This window comes from Peromyscus eremicus, chromosome 8b, assembly GCF_949786415.1.
Source record: "Peromyscus eremicus chromosome 8b, PerEre_H2_v1, whole genome shotgun sequence".
NCBI classification, from domain to species: Eukaryota; Metazoa; Chordata; class Mammalia; order Rodentia; family Cricetidae; genus Peromyscus; species Peromyscus eremicus.
In genome coordinates this window covers 17,685,812-17,704,804 of record NC_081424.1, presented here as the reverse complement: position 1 = coordinate 17,704,804, position 18,993 = coordinate 17,685,812, and the positions used below count along the sequence as shown (strand labels likewise).

Below are 18,993 nucleotides of genomic sequence, written 5' to 3'. Positions count from 1 at the left end.
TAAAGGCCTAGGAAGAGACGGAACTGCTATTGCGCTCAGCTCCATAAATCAGTGAGCATGTCCTCATTCTAAGATGTATGCCTCGTACATTCCCCATTTTCAAGGGAGAAATATATCAGACTCGAATAGACTACATGTAAGATGATTTATGCTTTTGGTCCATTGTAACATTTTCGTCTGCTCAAGCAGAAACTGTGGACTACATAACCAGCATTCTATGTGGCGGTTAGCTCCTGAGGACTTGAGGGCACGTAACTACAGAAACTTTTGTTTTACTTAGGTAACCAGAACTCAGATTCTGTGTTAAATGTTTAAAATATTAAATAGGAAAAATATAAACAGTGAAATTATGGTTTTCAAAAATCAAGGAAGTTTAATAAATGCATATCCAAATGAAGACCTCTCTTGGAAGATTCTGGAAAATGAAAATGCACTTTGAATTTAGTGGAACACAGAAGAAGCACACCAGAGGGGGGAAATCATAATTATGATTGGTTTATTTAGCAAAATAAACTCAAAGAAAGCTTTCTAATACAAACATTAAGAATCGCACCAAAACTTTAGCCCCGTGTTCTTTGGTATTGAGATTCAGGATATAAAATAGTTTATTTTGAAAACTTCAGCTATTGGATCTACAAACATTTTACATAGAAGGGAAAGATAATATGAAATTACCTGTTGTTATGTCATTTATCAAAAAGCCAATGAAAGTATAAAGCCACAAAAATCACATGCCTGAACTGACCAACATCAAAGAAATGTTCATTTGTCCATGTTTTCCATGAAAAAAAACCTTTCAGTTCTTTTATCATTTTGTGCCATCATTTTATCATGTTATTTGAACAGCTTCCAGGTCCTATTTTAATAGTTCCCATCATTCATATTTTAAAAACCTGTATTGCTTGGAATTATGTGTCTCAGTATGTTCCATAATACAGTTTCTGGAAGCTTCTAACAGCATTAAATTAATGATAGTAAAACCCAATTCTGTATAAATTATTGTTTATATTTAAGAGAAATATGACATAAAGAACAGGTGTTTTTGTCTCTGATCATAGGAACTGGTCATTCAGCAAAGCCCAACACTCCCAGAAATACTAGGGGACAGCCAAGGCTATTCTTTCATCTTAGATACATCCTTTGTGGGTCCAATGCAAAATTCTGCTTTTTTTGTGTGACATCTTCCCTTAAATTTGTCCAAATAAATCTGGGGGGGGGGATTATAACAAAGTGGGGAAAAATTTTTTCTTGCATGAACTCTCACGATCACAAAATGCTCATGGCTTCGGGGTTAGCATTGCGATTGAGAACAGGAGGAATACAACCACAATAAGACACAGCTATCTATTAGGAGGACTGCATAAAGACACCTCTGGCCATGGAGGCGCTGAGCCCTCTGGAAATAAGTCAGTTGCATCGCCAACATGACAAAGAAGATGGCAATGTTCAGAATCAGGAAGAGTCTGGTGTACGAGGCCGACAGCGACGGGGCTCTGTTGTGACTGGTCACCATCCGTATGTGTCCAAAGCCACCGTTCACGGAACCCCCACTTTTATGTTTTTCATAAGTGACATCGGCAAAATCCAAAAGGTCTTTCATTTCCTCATCTTCATCTATGGGCAGTTCTTTCTGTGCCAAAATCTGAGCCTTCTGCCGAACCTTCTTCTCGTTGACTTCAATCTGTGCAAAAATATCAGGGACGGCATCCACAAACTTGTACCGCTTGCCCGCCCTTCGGCTTTTCTTCGACTTGCCTTGCTGCTGCCGCTGTTGTTGGGATATGGCAAAAATCCTATCAATGGCCTCCTCCGTCTGTCTCTTATCTGAGAACCTCAGCAGGCGCTCGGCGGTCTTCCTAAAGCTAGCTGTGTTCTGGACTCGCGACAGGATCTGCTTCTCGAGCAGCTGGAACACTGGCTTAAAATGCTGCAGACTGTGTTCCACGACAGCAGCGTAATCTTTCACTTCGGGGACAGTGGTGCTCTTGATGGCCGAACTCCGGTCAAACAGAATTTTCTGATGGTCTGCAATGACCTGGGCAAAGGCAGACTGCCCGGTGTTCTCACCTGTCCACAGGTAAGTTGCGTAGGCATGTTCATTGGTAGCTACAAAAACATCTAGCCGCTGAGCGTCTCCATGGATACTGAAGCTCTGGACATCCACAGACGGCCCTATGAAGAGGTAAGCTGCCCTGGTGATGGGACTTCGCAGGTGCATGGTGACATTCACATAATTTGTCCCATTGTAGGGATAGCCCCGAGGATATGTCACCGAGGCAAAGGTTGCTTTTTCACTATAACCAGTATCATCCATCCAGTACATTTTATAGAGACCATCCCGCTGCCGGATAAAAGCTCCATGGACCCCATCGACTACTGTCTCCTCAAAAGGCACATCCACATTGTGGAAGAAACTTGCTGCTGTCTCCAGAGGGCTCTCCTCTCCCAGGTGTATCTGGTCGACAAGGAGGAGAAGCTGTGGATGTAGGAGGATCAGATTCCGTTGAATGTTCTTCAGGTTGAGCAGGGGGTTGTAAGCTCCTACGCCTTCTCCCCGGATGAAAACAACCCCATTTTTCTCCTCTGCTGCGACTACTCTCCCCTGACAGCTGGCTGCCAGGTCATGCTTGTATTTTGACCATTTTGATGAACAGTCCTCTGTGACCTGACCCTCCCAGGGAGAAAAGCAGCTCTTGGACACAGCTGGAGAAAACATCAGAACATTGTTGAAGAAGGTGTACTTTGGCCCATAGAGGGCCTCGGTAATGAAAGGCACCCCATTGGGGGCGAACGTGAAAGAGTTTTGGTCAGGATGTTCATGTCCCGCATTAAAATTTCTCCACCCTTTGATCCAATCTTTATATTTGTTTCGGTGGACAATGTCATATATTGCACGCCCCCCAAGTTTTCCTGACTTGAAGGAGAGGAAAGATCTATTAATTTCTGCAGGTAGTGCACTTCCGTAAGTCACAACACCCCAGTCTTCAAAATAATGCAATGTTGGGGTGCCAAAATCCGGAGGTGGAACTGATTTCAAGCTGGCATCGTACCTGAGGGGATGAAGTTTTTAAAAATTAAGTGGTTGTCTGACAGAAGTAAAAAGGACTCACTAGAATTATGATGCCACATGGTAATGTGGTTGCAAAACATAATCTACAGATGCCACCCAAAGAAGGGCAGCATATCGGGGACATGTCACAAAACACTCACAGATCAGCACACACAAGGTGAGCACTGGGGACTTCAAGGGAACAGCACGCTGGGTAACCTGTGATCCTGGGCTGGACACGGACACAATTTCTGACACTACCTCGACTTGGATCTTCTTCACTTGGCAATTTCAGAGTTGCCACCCCAAGTGCTAGGGCTCACAGATTTTAAAATTTCATCAAAATCCTGTCAAAAGGCTCCTACTCTAGAGAACTTCCCATTAGGCTGTGGATTGTAACATCCTGGACCTGCACCAAAGATCTGCTCTACTGGAGCCTGTGTTCAGTCTGGAATCTGTGCCTCTCACAGACTATTTTCTTCTCAAACTGTAAAACAAGGTAGAACTTCACAGTGGAGACACAACTTACGGTGAATAGTATACCAAAAAGTATAAATTGGTCAAATTACAAGAAACTAATATTGGCACATTTAAAACTGTGGCTACCGCTGAGCCCAGAACCAAAGGTGTTGCTTTGTTTTAATTTGAAGATGATGCTATACTTCTGAGATAAGAAATGCCTTATTTTTATTTATGCTTAATGATCATTAATGGAATATGATACTTAATACAAAAAATGCTGCAGTTGTTAAGCACATAGATGATTATTTTTGATGAGCTAGGACAAGATAAGATCACGTGATCTGCTGCTCAAGGATGAGGAGGTGGACTCATTACTAGCTCATACATACTTTTGCCCAGTGAACAAGTCACCTGTGGTTGAGTTGGACTTATAGGTGTTTGGTTTTCTCCATTTCTGGAGGCTCTGTGTCAGGACATCAGAAATCCTCTCTGTGCTGAGATCTAGTATAATAGTTGCTTAATTAAGGTAACTTAACAAATACACATAAAGTTGAATGACCATCTTCTCAACTCTTGGTGGGTCTGAATAGTCTTATGAAGGTAGATTTAAACTTTACATGTAGCATCAATCTAACTCCTACAGCTAGTTTTCTAGAACTCTCTTGGTTGCCTTTTTATGGGTAAGTGAAAATACAACCATATAATTACTGCATAACCCTGAAAGAAGCAAAGGCATATTGGCATATAATATCTTTAATTCATCTGTGAAAGGAGTTTCACAATGTCGGTCAAATGACAGGTAGTTACTGCTTTAATAATTTTTCTCCCTGTTTAAACATTATGGGGAAAAAGGAATAATGTCAAGAAAATTCTACAGAAAGCTGATTTGGGGGCCAAATGTAAATTTCAATAGCTCTGAAAAACTCAACCATTAACTGTCATCTTGATTTTAACTTATTTGATGCCAACATACTTGGCATCACTTAAAAAAAGAATGAGGCCCAAGCTTCTTCTAGGCTTAAAAGATTACAGCAAAAAGAATTACATGGTCTTTTTAGTATCAAAGTGAAGCTGTCAAACCCTGGGAACGCTTCTGAATAGCTGTGAAAATTGGGAACAGCCATGTCGTTAGAGGATTATAATGCTCGATTTGCCAAAACAAAACAAGCTATTTTACTACTTTTTCTGGGGAGTGTGATCATCAGATTAATCTGGTCAAATTCATTTAAGAAATGAATGACATAAACTCTAAGCAAAGCAGGTTCGTCTACGAAACGTCCAAGTTTAAGACATCTCTAGTTTACGAAACCCAAGAATGCAAATGGTAAATAGATCATCAACATGACGAACTGTTTCTAACAGAGGTTTAGACGTTGATAAGAGTTGAATTAAAGGTATACCTACTTATTTGAAGTGGTTTTTGTTTATTTGTTTGTTTTATAGAAAAACATAGCACATAGCATGAGCCTGGGTACCATGTCATTGGAAAGCCACCTCAACATGTCCTACCAGAGAAATTCTGTGTGTAGCGTGCACCAGCGCTGCCCTTTGGATGGTGTTCCTGGACCTTCTACCACACGGTTCTTTCTGATTTGGTCAGCCAGCCAGTTTCCACTGCCGTTACGCATGACGAATTTATCCAGGAACACTAATTGGCTTTCTGGACCATAAAACCAGTTGTAGTTTGAGTCTGCAATGGCCACAGTTCTTTGAAACCCTGCAGAAAGAAGTTCGAAAAGATTGAGTTCGAAACTGTATGTTCCTATAAAGGTCCAGACAGTGATCAGCAAGCCTGTTTTAAAATTACAGTTAATAGTATGCCTTAGATAAAAGTAAACAAGACTGTGATGCTTGTATCCTGTGCCTTACCAATTTACCATAACTGCCCTGAAAGTCTTCTACTGTGTGCAAGCTTGGATCTCTTATGCAAGAAACTGTTGTTGGTAACAGATGTGGCACACCTCTTAGTATGTACACACTGCCCCTTCTGCACTCTCTAATGTCCATGCTATGAGTGATGAGGCTTGCCTCTAGGACAGACACCACCTTCTGCAGGTGTGGTCTTGAAGCTGGAACAGCACTAGGCTTTTCTGCAGCTCAACTTGCATTCTAGGCCAAAATAAGAAAGTAGGGTACTTCAATTTAATAGGCTTTAAAGTCAAAGTTATTTTGCCTGTAATGGTGAAGACAAAAACTGAATCCCACTAAAGCTTCTGCTAATACACACTGCTGGAATTTGAAGGAGAAAGCAAAAAAAAAAAAAAAAAAAAAGCAAGGATTATGAAGACGGGTATCATTACTGGAGTTAGGAAAGAAAATCAAAGCAAATTCAGATATCATTAAGCAGAAAGGAAGAAAACCTTGTGCTAGACAAGAATAATCTTTAATATAATATCAATAACAGCAAAGAGAGAAAGTCACATACACACACACATACACACACACACAGAGAGAGAGAGAGAGAGACAGAGAGAGAATGGAGTTGAAGATAGACTGAAAGAATAAAATAAAAACATAATTTGATTTACAATAGCATTATAAGCAATTTTCTAATATAATATTATAAAATATGGTATGTCAAAACTCATACTACAAGTTCCTTAAACTCAGAGGACATATTCCTCTTTAAATCTCACATCTCCTATTATAATGCCAGGCTTAGAGATGTTTGCTAAGTTCGTTGCATTAATAAGCACAAATAGCTAAGTCCCCTCTTAAATGTATTCTTACTGTCTTTTCCAGCTTAGGAAATGGCCACACACATGCTTACAGCAGCCCGAAGCCCTGAGTGGGGCTTGCTGTTAGATCTCAGCTTAAATTACACACACTGGGAGCTCCTCAAGGTCCCCTACCCTAGACAATCCTTGATTATCAAGAAGAACTACAAAATACACTTCTTTTCTAAGTCTTAAAAGAGGCAACAGAGTCCTCAGGGTACCTCTAAACCAAATCTTTACATGGCTATTTGCTGTGCAGCTGCATCTTTTATCTTCGTGTGTGTGCATATGCAGTATCAATGCAGATGTGCACATGACATGCGGTGGAGGTCAGAGGACAATCTCGGGTGTCAGTTCTCACCTCCCACGCTGCTTGAGGCAGGATCTCTTGCTGTTCACCACTGTGTATACCAGGCTAGTTGGTCCACAACTTTCCAAAGCATTATCTCATCTCTACCTCCCATTTAACCACGTGAGAGTTGAAGTAACAGATGCCCACTACTGGGTCTGGCTTTCCATGGGTTCCAGGAATTCAGTTCAAACTCAGGTCCTCAGACCTGCATGACAAGCATTTTACCCCGAGCCACCTCCTTGGTGCATTGGTTTATGGATGAATAAAGGAGAGTCTGTCTAGTTTATAGGCACACACGCAGAGCAAAAAGATTCAAATATTGGATTCTTTGTTGTATTTTAGGATCACTGTCTTAGTTTTATTTCCTGTTGCTGTGATAAAGTTCCCTGACAAAAGGAACTTAATGAGAAGGGGTTTATTGGAACACAGTTTCTGGTTACACCCTATTGCTTGGAAAAGGTAGCAGGAACTCAAAGCAGCTAGTCACATCTCAATCACAGTCAGGAGCAGGGAGCAGTGAATTGATGCATGTGTACTAGTGCTCAGCTAGCTTCTTATATACTTCAGAGTTCCCTTCCTATGGAATGGTGCCACCTACAGGGAGCAAATAATGCAATCAAGACAAACTCCCGTAGACATTCCCATACACCATCCTAATTTAGATAATCCTTCACTGAGACTCCCTTACCATTGTATCAAGCTGACAATTACAACTAACTGCTATGGTTTCGATATGAAATGTCCACAGTAGGGCTGGAGAGATGGCTCAGAGGTTAAGAGCACTGACTGCTCTTCCAGAGGTCCTGAGTTCAATTCCCAGCAACCACAAGGTGGCTCACAACCATCTGTAATGAGATCTGGTGCCCTCTTCTGGCTTGCAGGCATACATGCAGGCAGAACACAGTATATACAATAAAATATATTTTTAAAAGAAAGAAAGAAAGAAGGAAAAGAAACGTCCACAGTAGGTTCATGTGTTTGACACCCAGTCTCCAGCTGGTATCAATGTTTAGAACAGTTACAGAACCCTTGGAAGGTGGAGTCTTGCTGGAAGAAGTATGATACTGAGGACAGGCTTTGAGGCTTTATAGGCTGGCCCAGTTTCCTGCTCTCTCTGGTTCCTGTTCGGAGATGCAATGCGATCAGCCAGAGTCCCCCTCCCGCTCCCATGCCTTCTCATCCTGTTTCGACGTCTTTTCTGCCATTGATCCCTCTGGGACAACTATAAGCCCAAATAATTATTATTTATAATTACGAATTATCAGCCCAAATCATCTTCTTTTGTAAGCTGCTTTTTTGTCAGGGTTTGGGTTTTTGTTTATTTGGGTTTTTTTTTTTTGGTTTGTTTTTTGGTTTTGCCATACAATAGAAAAGAAACCATAAGAATCACCCAAAATTCTATTTCTCAAGGGAAAAAATCCACTCTGATGAAAATTTATCTCCTAAATTTACTCTGATGAAAATTTATCTCCTAAATTTTCTGATCTTAGTCTTATTCTAAAAATCAGAATTATAAAGATGCCTTGGAAATGAATAAGTTACCAAACTAATGGCATAGCAATATGTAACTAAAGTTTTATAGCATTTTTTTCGTTTTGTTCTTTATATTCTATGCCACTTATTTCAATACAATATTTAATCAGATATGTACATCATGGTATCTCACTGTGGTTTTATTACTTTTTTCTTTAGAGGTGTTAGGGATTGATTAAAACCTGGGTCTTATGTATGTGTAGCTAGCATTCTACCACTGGACTACACCTCGGCTCAGTAAAACACTCAAAGAAAGTACTAAGCTTCAAATACAAAAATGTATATATGATCTGCTATTCATTTCAAATATGTATAATTTGAATGAAAAACTTAAAACCAAAATCTACAATAGGCTTAAGCATGGATGCCAGAAAAAGAACTTAAGTACAATCATTAATGTTTGTATCTTGCTCAGATTCATGAAAATGAGTTAGTGGCGGTCGAGTTTAAATACTGTGGATCAAATTATATTTGATCCATTATGTTCCAGACTTCATAGTACTGAAACTGTGAGTCTTTATGCTAGCTCCCAAAATGTTTGATTTGTATGTAGCTCTTAAATTTTTCTTGGATGAAAAAGAAACTTTCCTCTCAGTAGACAACGCCTCCCCGCCAGCTCATTTCTTTGCCTGTTCTAGCTCATAGTCACAGTCAAAAATGGTGTCATGGTTTCCCTCTTCACCATACCTGGCAAGATGGTCCTATACATAAAGGCGAAGTGTTGCTTCAGCCACGGATGGCCAAAGTGGTTGATGTCAAAGTGCCTCTGGACGAGGAACATGTACTGGAACAGCGATCTGGTGGTGTAGCTGCCATAAGCAACCCCTTCGTAGAGGGAGCCGTCCGTCACCTCTCGCAGCAAGACCAGAGACTTCTCCATGATGGTCAGAACTTGCTTGGTCCACAAGTAGGCCTCCTGAAGGTACCCTGAGGGATGAAAATAATGACGAGGGGCTGAAACAGAACATGGATAAAAACATGGCCAAACTCTGCAAGCTTTCCAAGCAGTTTATATTATTACAAATCACATTTTGTAATGTTCTCAATTTGTCAACATGATAAACTACATTCTGTTCTAGTCTGTAGTAAGTCCGTGATACCTTAGGCTAAGAAATTTTTGAATACAGGCCACTTACTAACTTACTAATTAAGTAAACATAAATTTTTTAATGCGGATCAAATAACTTTCCAATTTTTATCAAACTAAAGTCACACACACACACACACACAAAAAGCGACAACTTATATTTAACTCTGGTATAAGTTTTCCTAAAAACTTCTTGAAAATGTTTTTTTTTTTTTTTTTGGAAATTCATCACTCTCTAAAACTTTCAACATTTGAAATAACCTGAAAAAAATACTATAAATGCTAAAGATACTTTTCTCAATTTGTCCCATCACAGAAGATGACTCCCGTTCTTCTGCGCTTTCCACAGAATGTTCAGGTGAAATCTAATACTGGAACGAATCAGCTGGGAATCCCGAGGTGGTCACAGGCAAGCTGCATGATCGTGTTCAAGTATTCTTTCCCACGACCACATTGTTTTGATTTTTCCATTGAAAAAACCTTTCCACACAATCTTTGGATGGAGAAACGTGGGAATTCTTGCACTTAGGTAACAGTAACTCCTCATGTTACAATCTACACAGCACTGAACAGAACCTCACTTAATCTTTTCAACAATCCAGTTATTCCTTATTGTCCCCAAACCACAGAAAAGTTGGCTTATTTGAAACCCTGGGTACATGACTCAAAATGAACAGAACTCTTGTCTGAAGCCTTGAAGCCTTGCCTGTTTTGGTGGCTCATTTTAAAAACACACAATGACAGGGTAAGGCTGAGCTTCTGATAGGGGTGGAGCCTGTGACTTACTCCACAAGCATGTGTGGCAGGTCTGTATGACCACACTACCACGGGGTGCTAGGCAATGGGCTAGCTGGTAGGGTCAGCAATGACCCAGGTCCTGGTGTCCCTGGGCCAAACTCAGGTCCGAGGCTAAGCCATGTTCCTCAGGACCCAAGGACCACCCTACTCTCACACTTTGTTACAGAGGTGACACTTAATTGTAGTCTGGCTCTTGCTGCCACCCAGCTCCAGCTTTCCAGCAGTCCTCCTACCCTTTCTCATCATCAGAACTTAAAACTCCAGTCACTTCTCTTCCCTGTGTCCTTGTCCTCCATCTCCGGCCAGAGAGCAACATGGCTGATAAACCATGAGAGAGGCCCGGCTATCTTTCTATAGATATCACAGAACCTGGCTTGTTCTATTTGTTCTTTCACCAGCTGTCTCTCCAGACAGTGCCTACCAAAATACTCTGCAGACTGGAAGACCAGCCAGTCAGTACAAGACTCAAGTTGTCAGTGGGAGCTTTTCCTGAGACTTAGTTAAAAGCGATGGCTGGCTGACAAAAACAGAGAATGCTGGGTATGGCAAATTCTTCTTGGATAATACAAGAATTAATTAATTCTTTCTCATTTTTTTCCCCTTCTTTCTCCTTTTCTTTTTGGGACTGAACCTAGAGGCTTGCACATGCTAAGAAGATCCTACCACTGAGCTACATTACCAGCCACATAAAATGCTACTTATAGGCAATATAAATAGGCCTTAAGTTATTCTAGATTCCCAAGCTCCAATGAGATTTTCAGTATTCTAATAATTTACTATGATCATAGAGCTGCCTTCCTTAAATAAAGTCTTAGTCACAGATTTCCACAGGGGTCGTAACTAAATTAGAGTTACAAGAACAACGTGGGCAATCATATTATGGATTAACGCAAAGTACCTACTCAGACCATGTAAACTGCTTCCAAACTCTGACCTGAATGATTGAGACTAGGTGTTCTGACAGGATCTTTATGTGTGTGTGTGGGGGGGGTGGTGGGGGGGTGACAGTTGTACTAGTTCATGCTCGTACATGCTAGGAGTATGCATTTCAAATTTAAAACCTGTTAGGCTTTTAAAACTTCCGTTTAGTCTATGCTGACCATTTTATACTGTCCGAAGTCCCTAGAAGAATGATTGTTCATCACCAATCCTGTGCTGCAGGGGTGTAGTCTGGGACAGTTATTGACCAGCAGTAGAAAACCTGCAGACTGGGGCTGGAGAGATGGCTCAGAGGTTAAGAGCACTGGCTGCTCTTCCAGAGGTCCTGAGTTCAATTCCCAGCAACCACATGGTGGCTCACAACTGTCTATAATGAGATCTGGTGCCCTCTTCTGGCGTGCTGGTGTAAATGCAGACAGAACACTGTATATATAATAAATCTTAAAAAAAAAAAAAAAAAAAAAAAAAAAAAGAAAAAAAAAAAGGGAAAAGAAACCCTGCAGGCTAATATCACTAGCTGAAATTTATAAAGTTATGTGCCCTTAGTTTCCCTGCCCTGGATACTCCTTCATCTGAGGGATTAATTAGGATCCAAGTGTAGACATGTACCTAAGAAGAGTCAGGAAGACACTCATGCTTCCATCATGGGGCTCTGACTGACAGGAGCTTGTGCAAGGCTGGCTGTGTTAGAATCACTCACTCACCTTGGTTCATCAGAACGAGGCTCCCAGTGAGTAAGGCCATGCAGTTGGTGGGCTGATGGTTGTGGAGGTACTGGAACCCCCATCCTCTCCTGTACGAAGTTTCATACATATAGCTGGAGGCATTGGCAATCACTTCCAGAAACGTCTCCTGCTGTGTCTTGCTCAGGTAGTTGTATAAGAAGTCATACGCAGTGGCAAAACCTACCAGGGAGTGGGCGAGTGGGACTTCATCCCAAGGAGCATCTTTTACTAACCTGTAAAGAAAAACAATCCACGACTGAGTGCGGGCCTCACCACTTCCATCATGTAAAGTGTACAAATGAAAAGATAAACCAAGGGGTCTGAGGACACATAACAGACCTGAGACTCCAGCACAAAGCCCATTTCGTGTGAGGACGACAGAGTTAACATTTCTCTCTCCTCCATTTCTCTCTCCTCCCGGGCTTCAGGCTACCCCAAGAGTTTTAAGATTTTTTTTTTCTACTTTAGATTTTCCATTCTTGATGAGAGGTGGAAGAAAAAAAAATTCAGGCATATAAAGAACAGAATATGTAAAGGCAAGCCAGCTCAGTGCTCACTCCTCCTTTCTACATGCTGTCTTTAGGGTTGCCTTGTGAACATAGCTGAACACATCATGTCCCACAGCTGGTCAGCATGAAGTGTGATGGCCTACAACATCGCGGTCTGGACAGAACTGCAAGGTCAACACCATGAAGGGAAGTGTGGCTAAACACTAATGAGGCTGACTTGGAGATGAGAAGATGTGATCTTGGTGAGGCCTTACCTGTCAGAAGTTCAATGCTCCTCTGTCATGAAGTTCTACCCACCTTGCTTTTCTGATTACAGTGTGTGTGTGTGTGTGTGTGTGTGTGTGTGTGTGTGTGTGTGTGTGTGTGTTTGTGTGTCCATCCAATAGTAGAATTTTAGGTCTTAAAGGGGTCTTTTCTCTGTTCCATTCACAATTGGATCCCCAAACGCAGAATAGTGCGGGGCACAAAACAGATGACTCTCAATAAATAGTTTTGGAAAGAAAGGAAAAATGAAGGAATTGATGTATAAAATCAGGCCACACTGCTTATAACAATTATATGGTCTTTTTGAAACCAGGCATTTGGCAGGATCTCTTTGCATTTATAATAATCTCACCATTCCAATTAGCGGTCTTGGTACCACAGCTTGGTACTGAAAAGACAAAGACTGGTGAGTTTCTTATTCATTTGGTCACATTAAAAAATGATGCCCTTCTGTGGCAATTCAGCTTTCAGGCTTTGCCATGCTTATAAACAGATTCCTGCTTCCAGAAACAAAACAAAACATAAGGCTATGCTATTGTCTGGGAGCTGGGAACAAGTGACTGACAGGCTGACAGGCCACGTGGTTTGCTGCCCAGCTCTGTGACACTGCCCCAGGTAAGGATGCATGTATAAATAGCAGTGCCACAATGGTGCTGACGTCAGTTGCTTGCTATCAACCGTCAAGCCCTTACACACCTGTGTAAACGATGATTTTATTGTTACACATAGAGCATGGGATATAATTCCTAACCTTTGTAAAATACTGTGATGCTAATTTCCTTCATATTTTCTAGGTCCTGGACATTCAGTTTGCTCCTTTCAAGCAGTTTCCAACTCAACAGAGCACGTCAATAGATAGTTGATGGCACCTTCTGGCTCACTCTGTATCATTTTCAAAGCTGGCCTGTAATAGCTGCATGTCCAGAAGTTTATCCAAATCCTTCCCCTAACAGTCTTATCCAGCCTCAGCTACAGAGAACAGTAATAAAAAAAACTGTACTTTTATGGCCATGGAAACTAAAAGAAATTTGCTCTCAGCCCATGGATGAAACAAGAAAAAAAAAACTCTTATTCAATATGATCTGAGCAGTGGTTAATCAATTTACTAAAAAATCTGATTAAGTGAGGAATCATGAAGAAAATAAGCAGACATTTATAAATTTTCTCTCACCTTAGAACAATGGTTCTTAACCTTCCTAATGCTGTGACCCTTTAATATAGTTCCTCATGTTGTGGTGACCCCCAACCAGAAAATTATTTTTGTTGCTACTTCATAACTGTAATTTTGCTACTTTAATAAATTGTGAATATCTGATATAGGACCCCTAAAGGGGTCGTGACCCACAGGTTGAGAACCACTGCCTTAAACTATACATAAATATATATATGTATGTATACACATTCACCAGTCTTCTGAGGAGCATTAAAGCCTATTATTTGAACACGAATATCCAGATAGAGTTGACTGCTCCTTCCTGCAAAGCACACACAGGCCCCCACACAATTTCCAGCTTTGCTTTCTTTACACCACAGGGAGAAATTAAAGATTTTGTGAGGGAATGCAGACTCCTTCCAGATTTCAAAGTTTTCCCATATTATTTCAAACTCTCAGCTACACTAAATAATGAGAGCAATGCTTTCAGAGTAAGTTTTCCCAGTTGGTTTTAGAAACATTAACTCTTTCTTTCAGCTCACATTTCAGCTATTGTCAAATGTTTAATACTATCGAAACGTCGTTGGGGGTATCGGTGACACCTCAGTAGCCAGCTACAAAAAGCAGCCAGTTGGTGCTGGCTCGGCGTACCAAACACTCTCCTGACGAAATCAGGAAGAACACAGCAGATTCATTTTTATATTGCACAGCTAAACATGTCAGACTGTTAAAAAAAAAAATACCCCAAATAACAACAGCATGATACTACACCACCACTCATGGACAAAAAGCTCTTTATCATGGTCTGTGGATTTCACACTGCCACTAATGTTTATGCAACCAACATAGTTCTAGTGTAGACATGAAGATGAGGACCCATAAACATCTGAAGAGATTACTCAAATACTTTTCAAGCACGCATCGGTGAAGCATCATTTTTCCTCATGCACATCATCTTAGAAAGCAGACATGTAAGGTTTGTAAGAATGTAAGACCAGCACCTCCCCTTTCACAAAGTACTTATTGTTTTTATTTATTTTTTTCCCTAAAAACCTTTATTAATACCACTGGAGCTCAATGGTGGAATGCTTTCCTGACATGTGTGAACCCTGGGTTCAAGAAAAAGAAAGGAAGAAAAAAGGCACAAGTATCTTTCCAAAATTTAACAGCCTAATAAGACCAATTTTTTATTATAACAATTCTATATGTGTAGACCGCTACACTATGGTAAATGCTTTCTGAATTACATATCATGTACATTAGACAGCAGCAGACAATCCATGAAGTTTGCATTGCTTCAAATTTGACAAATTACTTGATTAAACACCAATAAAAAGAAGTCTGACAATAAGCCTGGTGTGCATATTTTCTAGATCTGATTTTAAAATGTCAAAACTATTCCAGTTTTAATTTTTCATATAGTTTTCATAGATGTAGATAGTAGACAGAATATAATTATCTGGAAAATACCATTATTTAGTATTTGAAGGCTCAAAGAACATATATTGTTTAGATTTTCCTAGTGTGGTCTTAGCTTGGGCTGCTGTAACAAGATGGCTTAAATAGTAGAAATGTCACATCTCACAGCTCTGCAGGGCAAAGTCTGAGGTCAGCGAGATGGCATGATGGGGTGTTCTTGGGAGTTCTCTCCCTGCTGCGTGGATACTGGGCCCCTCTCTGTCTGTGTTCTCACATGGCTTTTTCCCGGCTTCTGAATACATGCATCAGGTCAAGAGAGAATGCTCAAAGTGTCTCTTCTCATAAGGGCATTAATCCCATTATGAGGGGCCCACACCCATAACCTCATCTACACCTAACTGCCTCCAAAAAAAGCCACATCTTCAAAATTGTCCACATTAGGGGCTGATCTTCTGCATGAAATTTTTTGGGGGAGGGGCACAATTCAAGTCATAGCAACTGTTTATTTCATTTAATATACCTACTATTAACACAAATGCTTGGAATAAAGGAATTTAGGTATTTCAATTATTATTTAGTCAATATATATATATAATATTGTTAGTCAACTATATATAAGAGATAAATGTGGGTTTCCCTTTCCCCACATCTGTGTCAACATTGGCTATTATTAGTTTTCTTTTTTAAGATTTATTTGGGCTGGAGAGATGGCTTAGCAGTTAAAAGTACCAGGGGACCTATCACTACACTATACCTTCACGGCAAAAATGATTTTACAGATGTGCTTAAGAACCGTGTGATGGAAGTTAGTAAAGACTGTCATGTGCATGGGTCCTTAAAGGCAAAGAACCTCTGGCTGTGGGCAGGAGATGGAGCTGTGGGGCAGCAGCAGACAGAGAGACATGATGTCATCACGTTGACAGGGGAGGAAGAGAACCATGAACAAGGGGTGCAAATGTTACAAACAGATAAGAAAAAAATTCTGCCCTATAGCCTGCAGAGGAACATGACACTATTAACACCATTTTGAGTTGTGTAAAATTGGAAAACAGTACATAGAACGGTTCAGTTGCCAATAGCTTTTGTCATGCTAAAATGTACATGCCTAGGCCACTGAGTTCCCAATTAGTCATTATCTGGCTCCAGCGTGTAAGTCGATTATGCAGAACTGTTCTACAGGATATTATTTTGTGTATTATGTGTCTGTAGCGTACACTGAAATATTATGTAGAAAGGAAGATCTACATATGGGTGATGCAACCAACTACCTAAGCGTCATGCCAACAAAAACACCAAGTAAATTGTGAACAGTAAAAAAAAAAAAAAAATGCAAACACAAAATTAAACTCATTAAAACTGTAATATACATACAAAATATGACCTATATTGCAAATAAAAAGATAGAAGAAGTGTTTTTAAGACAACACAGCTGTGTAAGAATGTGAGGGAAGATGTGTTTATTTTATATCTTATGATTTTCTGTAACCACCTGACAGAGAATGACATGAGATACTTTCTCCCTCGGAGTCTACTGAAAGACGCAATCATCAACACACCTTGTCCTCAGGGTTCCACCTCACAAACTGAGAGAATACATTCCTGTTGTTTTAAGGAATTTATCTGTTCTTAGTTACAGCAGTAATGAACATGACTTAAAAAGGCCAGCGTTGCAGCTCACCAGAGGCTGCTCCATTCTCTCTTCCTGTTGCTGCCTCACATTTGGTTATCACCCTATTTACTTCAACATGTGATCCACTAACATGGAAGGGGGAAAAAAGCACAATCTGAGACAACAAAGCTCAATTTTGATTACAGCAAAAAATTATAATCAAATTGATATACCTTTTTCTTCTTAGGGTCAAATTTCTGTTATATTTGTATTGCTGTGATAAAATACCCAACAAAAAGCAACTTAGGGTAGAAATGGATTATTTGAGCACACAATTCCAGGTAATAGTCCATCCCTGTGGGGAAGTCAAGGCAGGATCTTGAAGCAGCTAGTCACATCACATCCACAGCCAAGAGCAGAGAGAAATAAATGCATACATACCCCCTTGCACTAGAGGACATCCCACAAGGGATGGGTTTTCTCAGCTCAATTACAGTAATCAAGACAATCCCAAGGTTATGCCTACAGGCCAATCCAATCTAGACAATCTCTTATTGCGACTCCCTTCCCAGGTGGTTATAAGTTGTGTCACTGACATTCAAAACTAACCATCACAAATACTAGAAACAAAGTGAAGTATTCCTTACAGTACAAGGATGCAGAGAAAAAAATCTTACCCTCCCCAGGACACGCTCTCAGAAATGACATAGTTGCCTGATTCTCCTACTTTAGAAGCATTTATCAAAATTAATCTTACCCTCCCCAGGACACGCTCTCAGAAATGACATAGTTGCCTGATTCTCCTACTTTAGAAGCATTTATCAAAATTTTTCCCTTTTTTTGATGGTTTTGCTAAAGTGGTATACAAAACTTCATGAAATCTAGGCACCTTCTGAAAACAGTGACTGGATAGACTGTGGCTGATTTTATTCTGAGCACCAACAGAAAACAATATGCTGAACTATATTCTATTCAGTTCTGGGAACCTGAAATGTGCTTTTTAATCGCAGACTTGTACTGCTTCTTAATGAAAAAGAAAAAGATGCTTTTCAGTATATTTTGGGAAGAAGCATTCTAACCACTAGAATTATAGAATAAAGAGACCACTCAGAGAGGGTGAGGCCCCTCACTGGAAATGCTCAGGGAAATGGGGTAGTAAAAAAAAAAACTCTCTGAAGAGGAGTCATGTGTTTATCAAAATGTTAAGCCACAGTTTTCAAACTACAGATCATTAAATAAGCATTTTAGCTATGACCAGCATGTTTTAATGGAACCTAGTGAAATAGAATGAAAATAAAATGGAAAACAGTAAGATTACAAAGCATACTTGTCTTTGTCAGTGTTCTATTGCTGTGAAGAGACATCATGACCAAAGCAACTTATAAAAGAAAACATTTAATTGGGGCTTGCTTTCAGTTTCAGAGTGTGAGTCCATGGTCATCATGGCAGAAAGCATGGCACCAGGCAGACATGGCACTGGAGCAGTAGCTAAGAGCTTACAATTGATCCACAAGGAGGAGGCAGAGAGAGACTGAGCCTGGTGTGGGCTCTTTAAATCTCAAAGACCAGGTAATACATCTTTCCCAGTCAGGTCATACCTGACCCTTCCTAAAACAGTTCCACCAACTAGGGACCCAGTATTCAAACACATGAGCCTATGGGGCCATTCTCACCCAGACCACCACATTCCACTCCCTGTCCCCCATAGGCTTGTAGTCATAATCATAACACAAACGCATTTAGTCCAACTCCAAAAGTCTCTGTTATAGCCAACCGAATGAGCACATGGGGCCAATCTCAGTCAAACCACCGCAATTATTTAAATTTATGGGCCATTTTCTCTACACACACACACACACACACACACACACTTTTCATGAAAGATTATATATATGTGTGGGGGGTGTATGTGATGAGTTATGATGCAAATTTTGCTTTTTACTGTAAGTCATATTTAAGAGGTGTGAAGATCACTGTCTTCAAGGAAAATTTGATATCCTGTAAGTAGCTATGTCCTTCAGGCACAGAGTTTCCCAGCAGAACCTGCTGGGCTGAAGCCGATGTTGCCCTAGCACTCCAGCAGAGGGCATGGAGCATATTGGGGGCCCACCAAGAGATCATTAGGAAGGAGCCCAAGAAACCAGAGGAGTTCAGAATGTCCAGAGCAGAGAGCATAAGGTGCTCAGCGGTGATACAGATGCAAGCACACTACCTGTGCTCAGCAGCCAACTTAAGAAAGATACAATATATCACAACTTAAGAAAGAAAGATACAATTTATCACAACTTAAGAAAGAAAGATACAATTTATCACTTGTACCAAAACAAGGAGGCCATCGCCTGTCTCCAAACAAATTTTTTTTGGCTTAGAAGCATTT

At 40.4% G+C, this 18,993-nt stretch overlaps 1 protein-coding gene across 4 annotated transcripts in view; it reads right to left on the bottom strand.

Annotated features, from left to right (window-relative positions):
• Positions 1-476: 476 nt before the first annotated feature.
• Positions 477-18,993, bottom strand: part of Dse (dermatan sulfate epimerase) — a 60,220-nt gene continuing 41,703 nt past the window's right edge. For 3 of the 4 annotated variants that reach the window (XM_059272550.1, XM_059272549.1, XM_059272551.1), the window contains 4 exons: positions 11,642-11,895; positions 8,801-9,040; positions 5,021-5,228; positions 477-3,050 (listed from right to left, as the gene is read on the bottom strand). In XM_059272550.1, coding sequence (XP_059128533.1) covers positions 1,292-3,050; positions 5,021-5,228; positions 8,801-9,040; positions 11,642-11,895 — 2,461 coding nt within the window. In that variant the 3' untranslated portion in view covers positions 477-1,291. Of the gene's footprint in view, positions 3,051-5,020; positions 5,229-8,800; positions 9,041-11,641; positions 11,896-18,993 lie in introns of those variants that run through there. The other variant, XM_059272552.1, reaches the window with a different exon arrangement.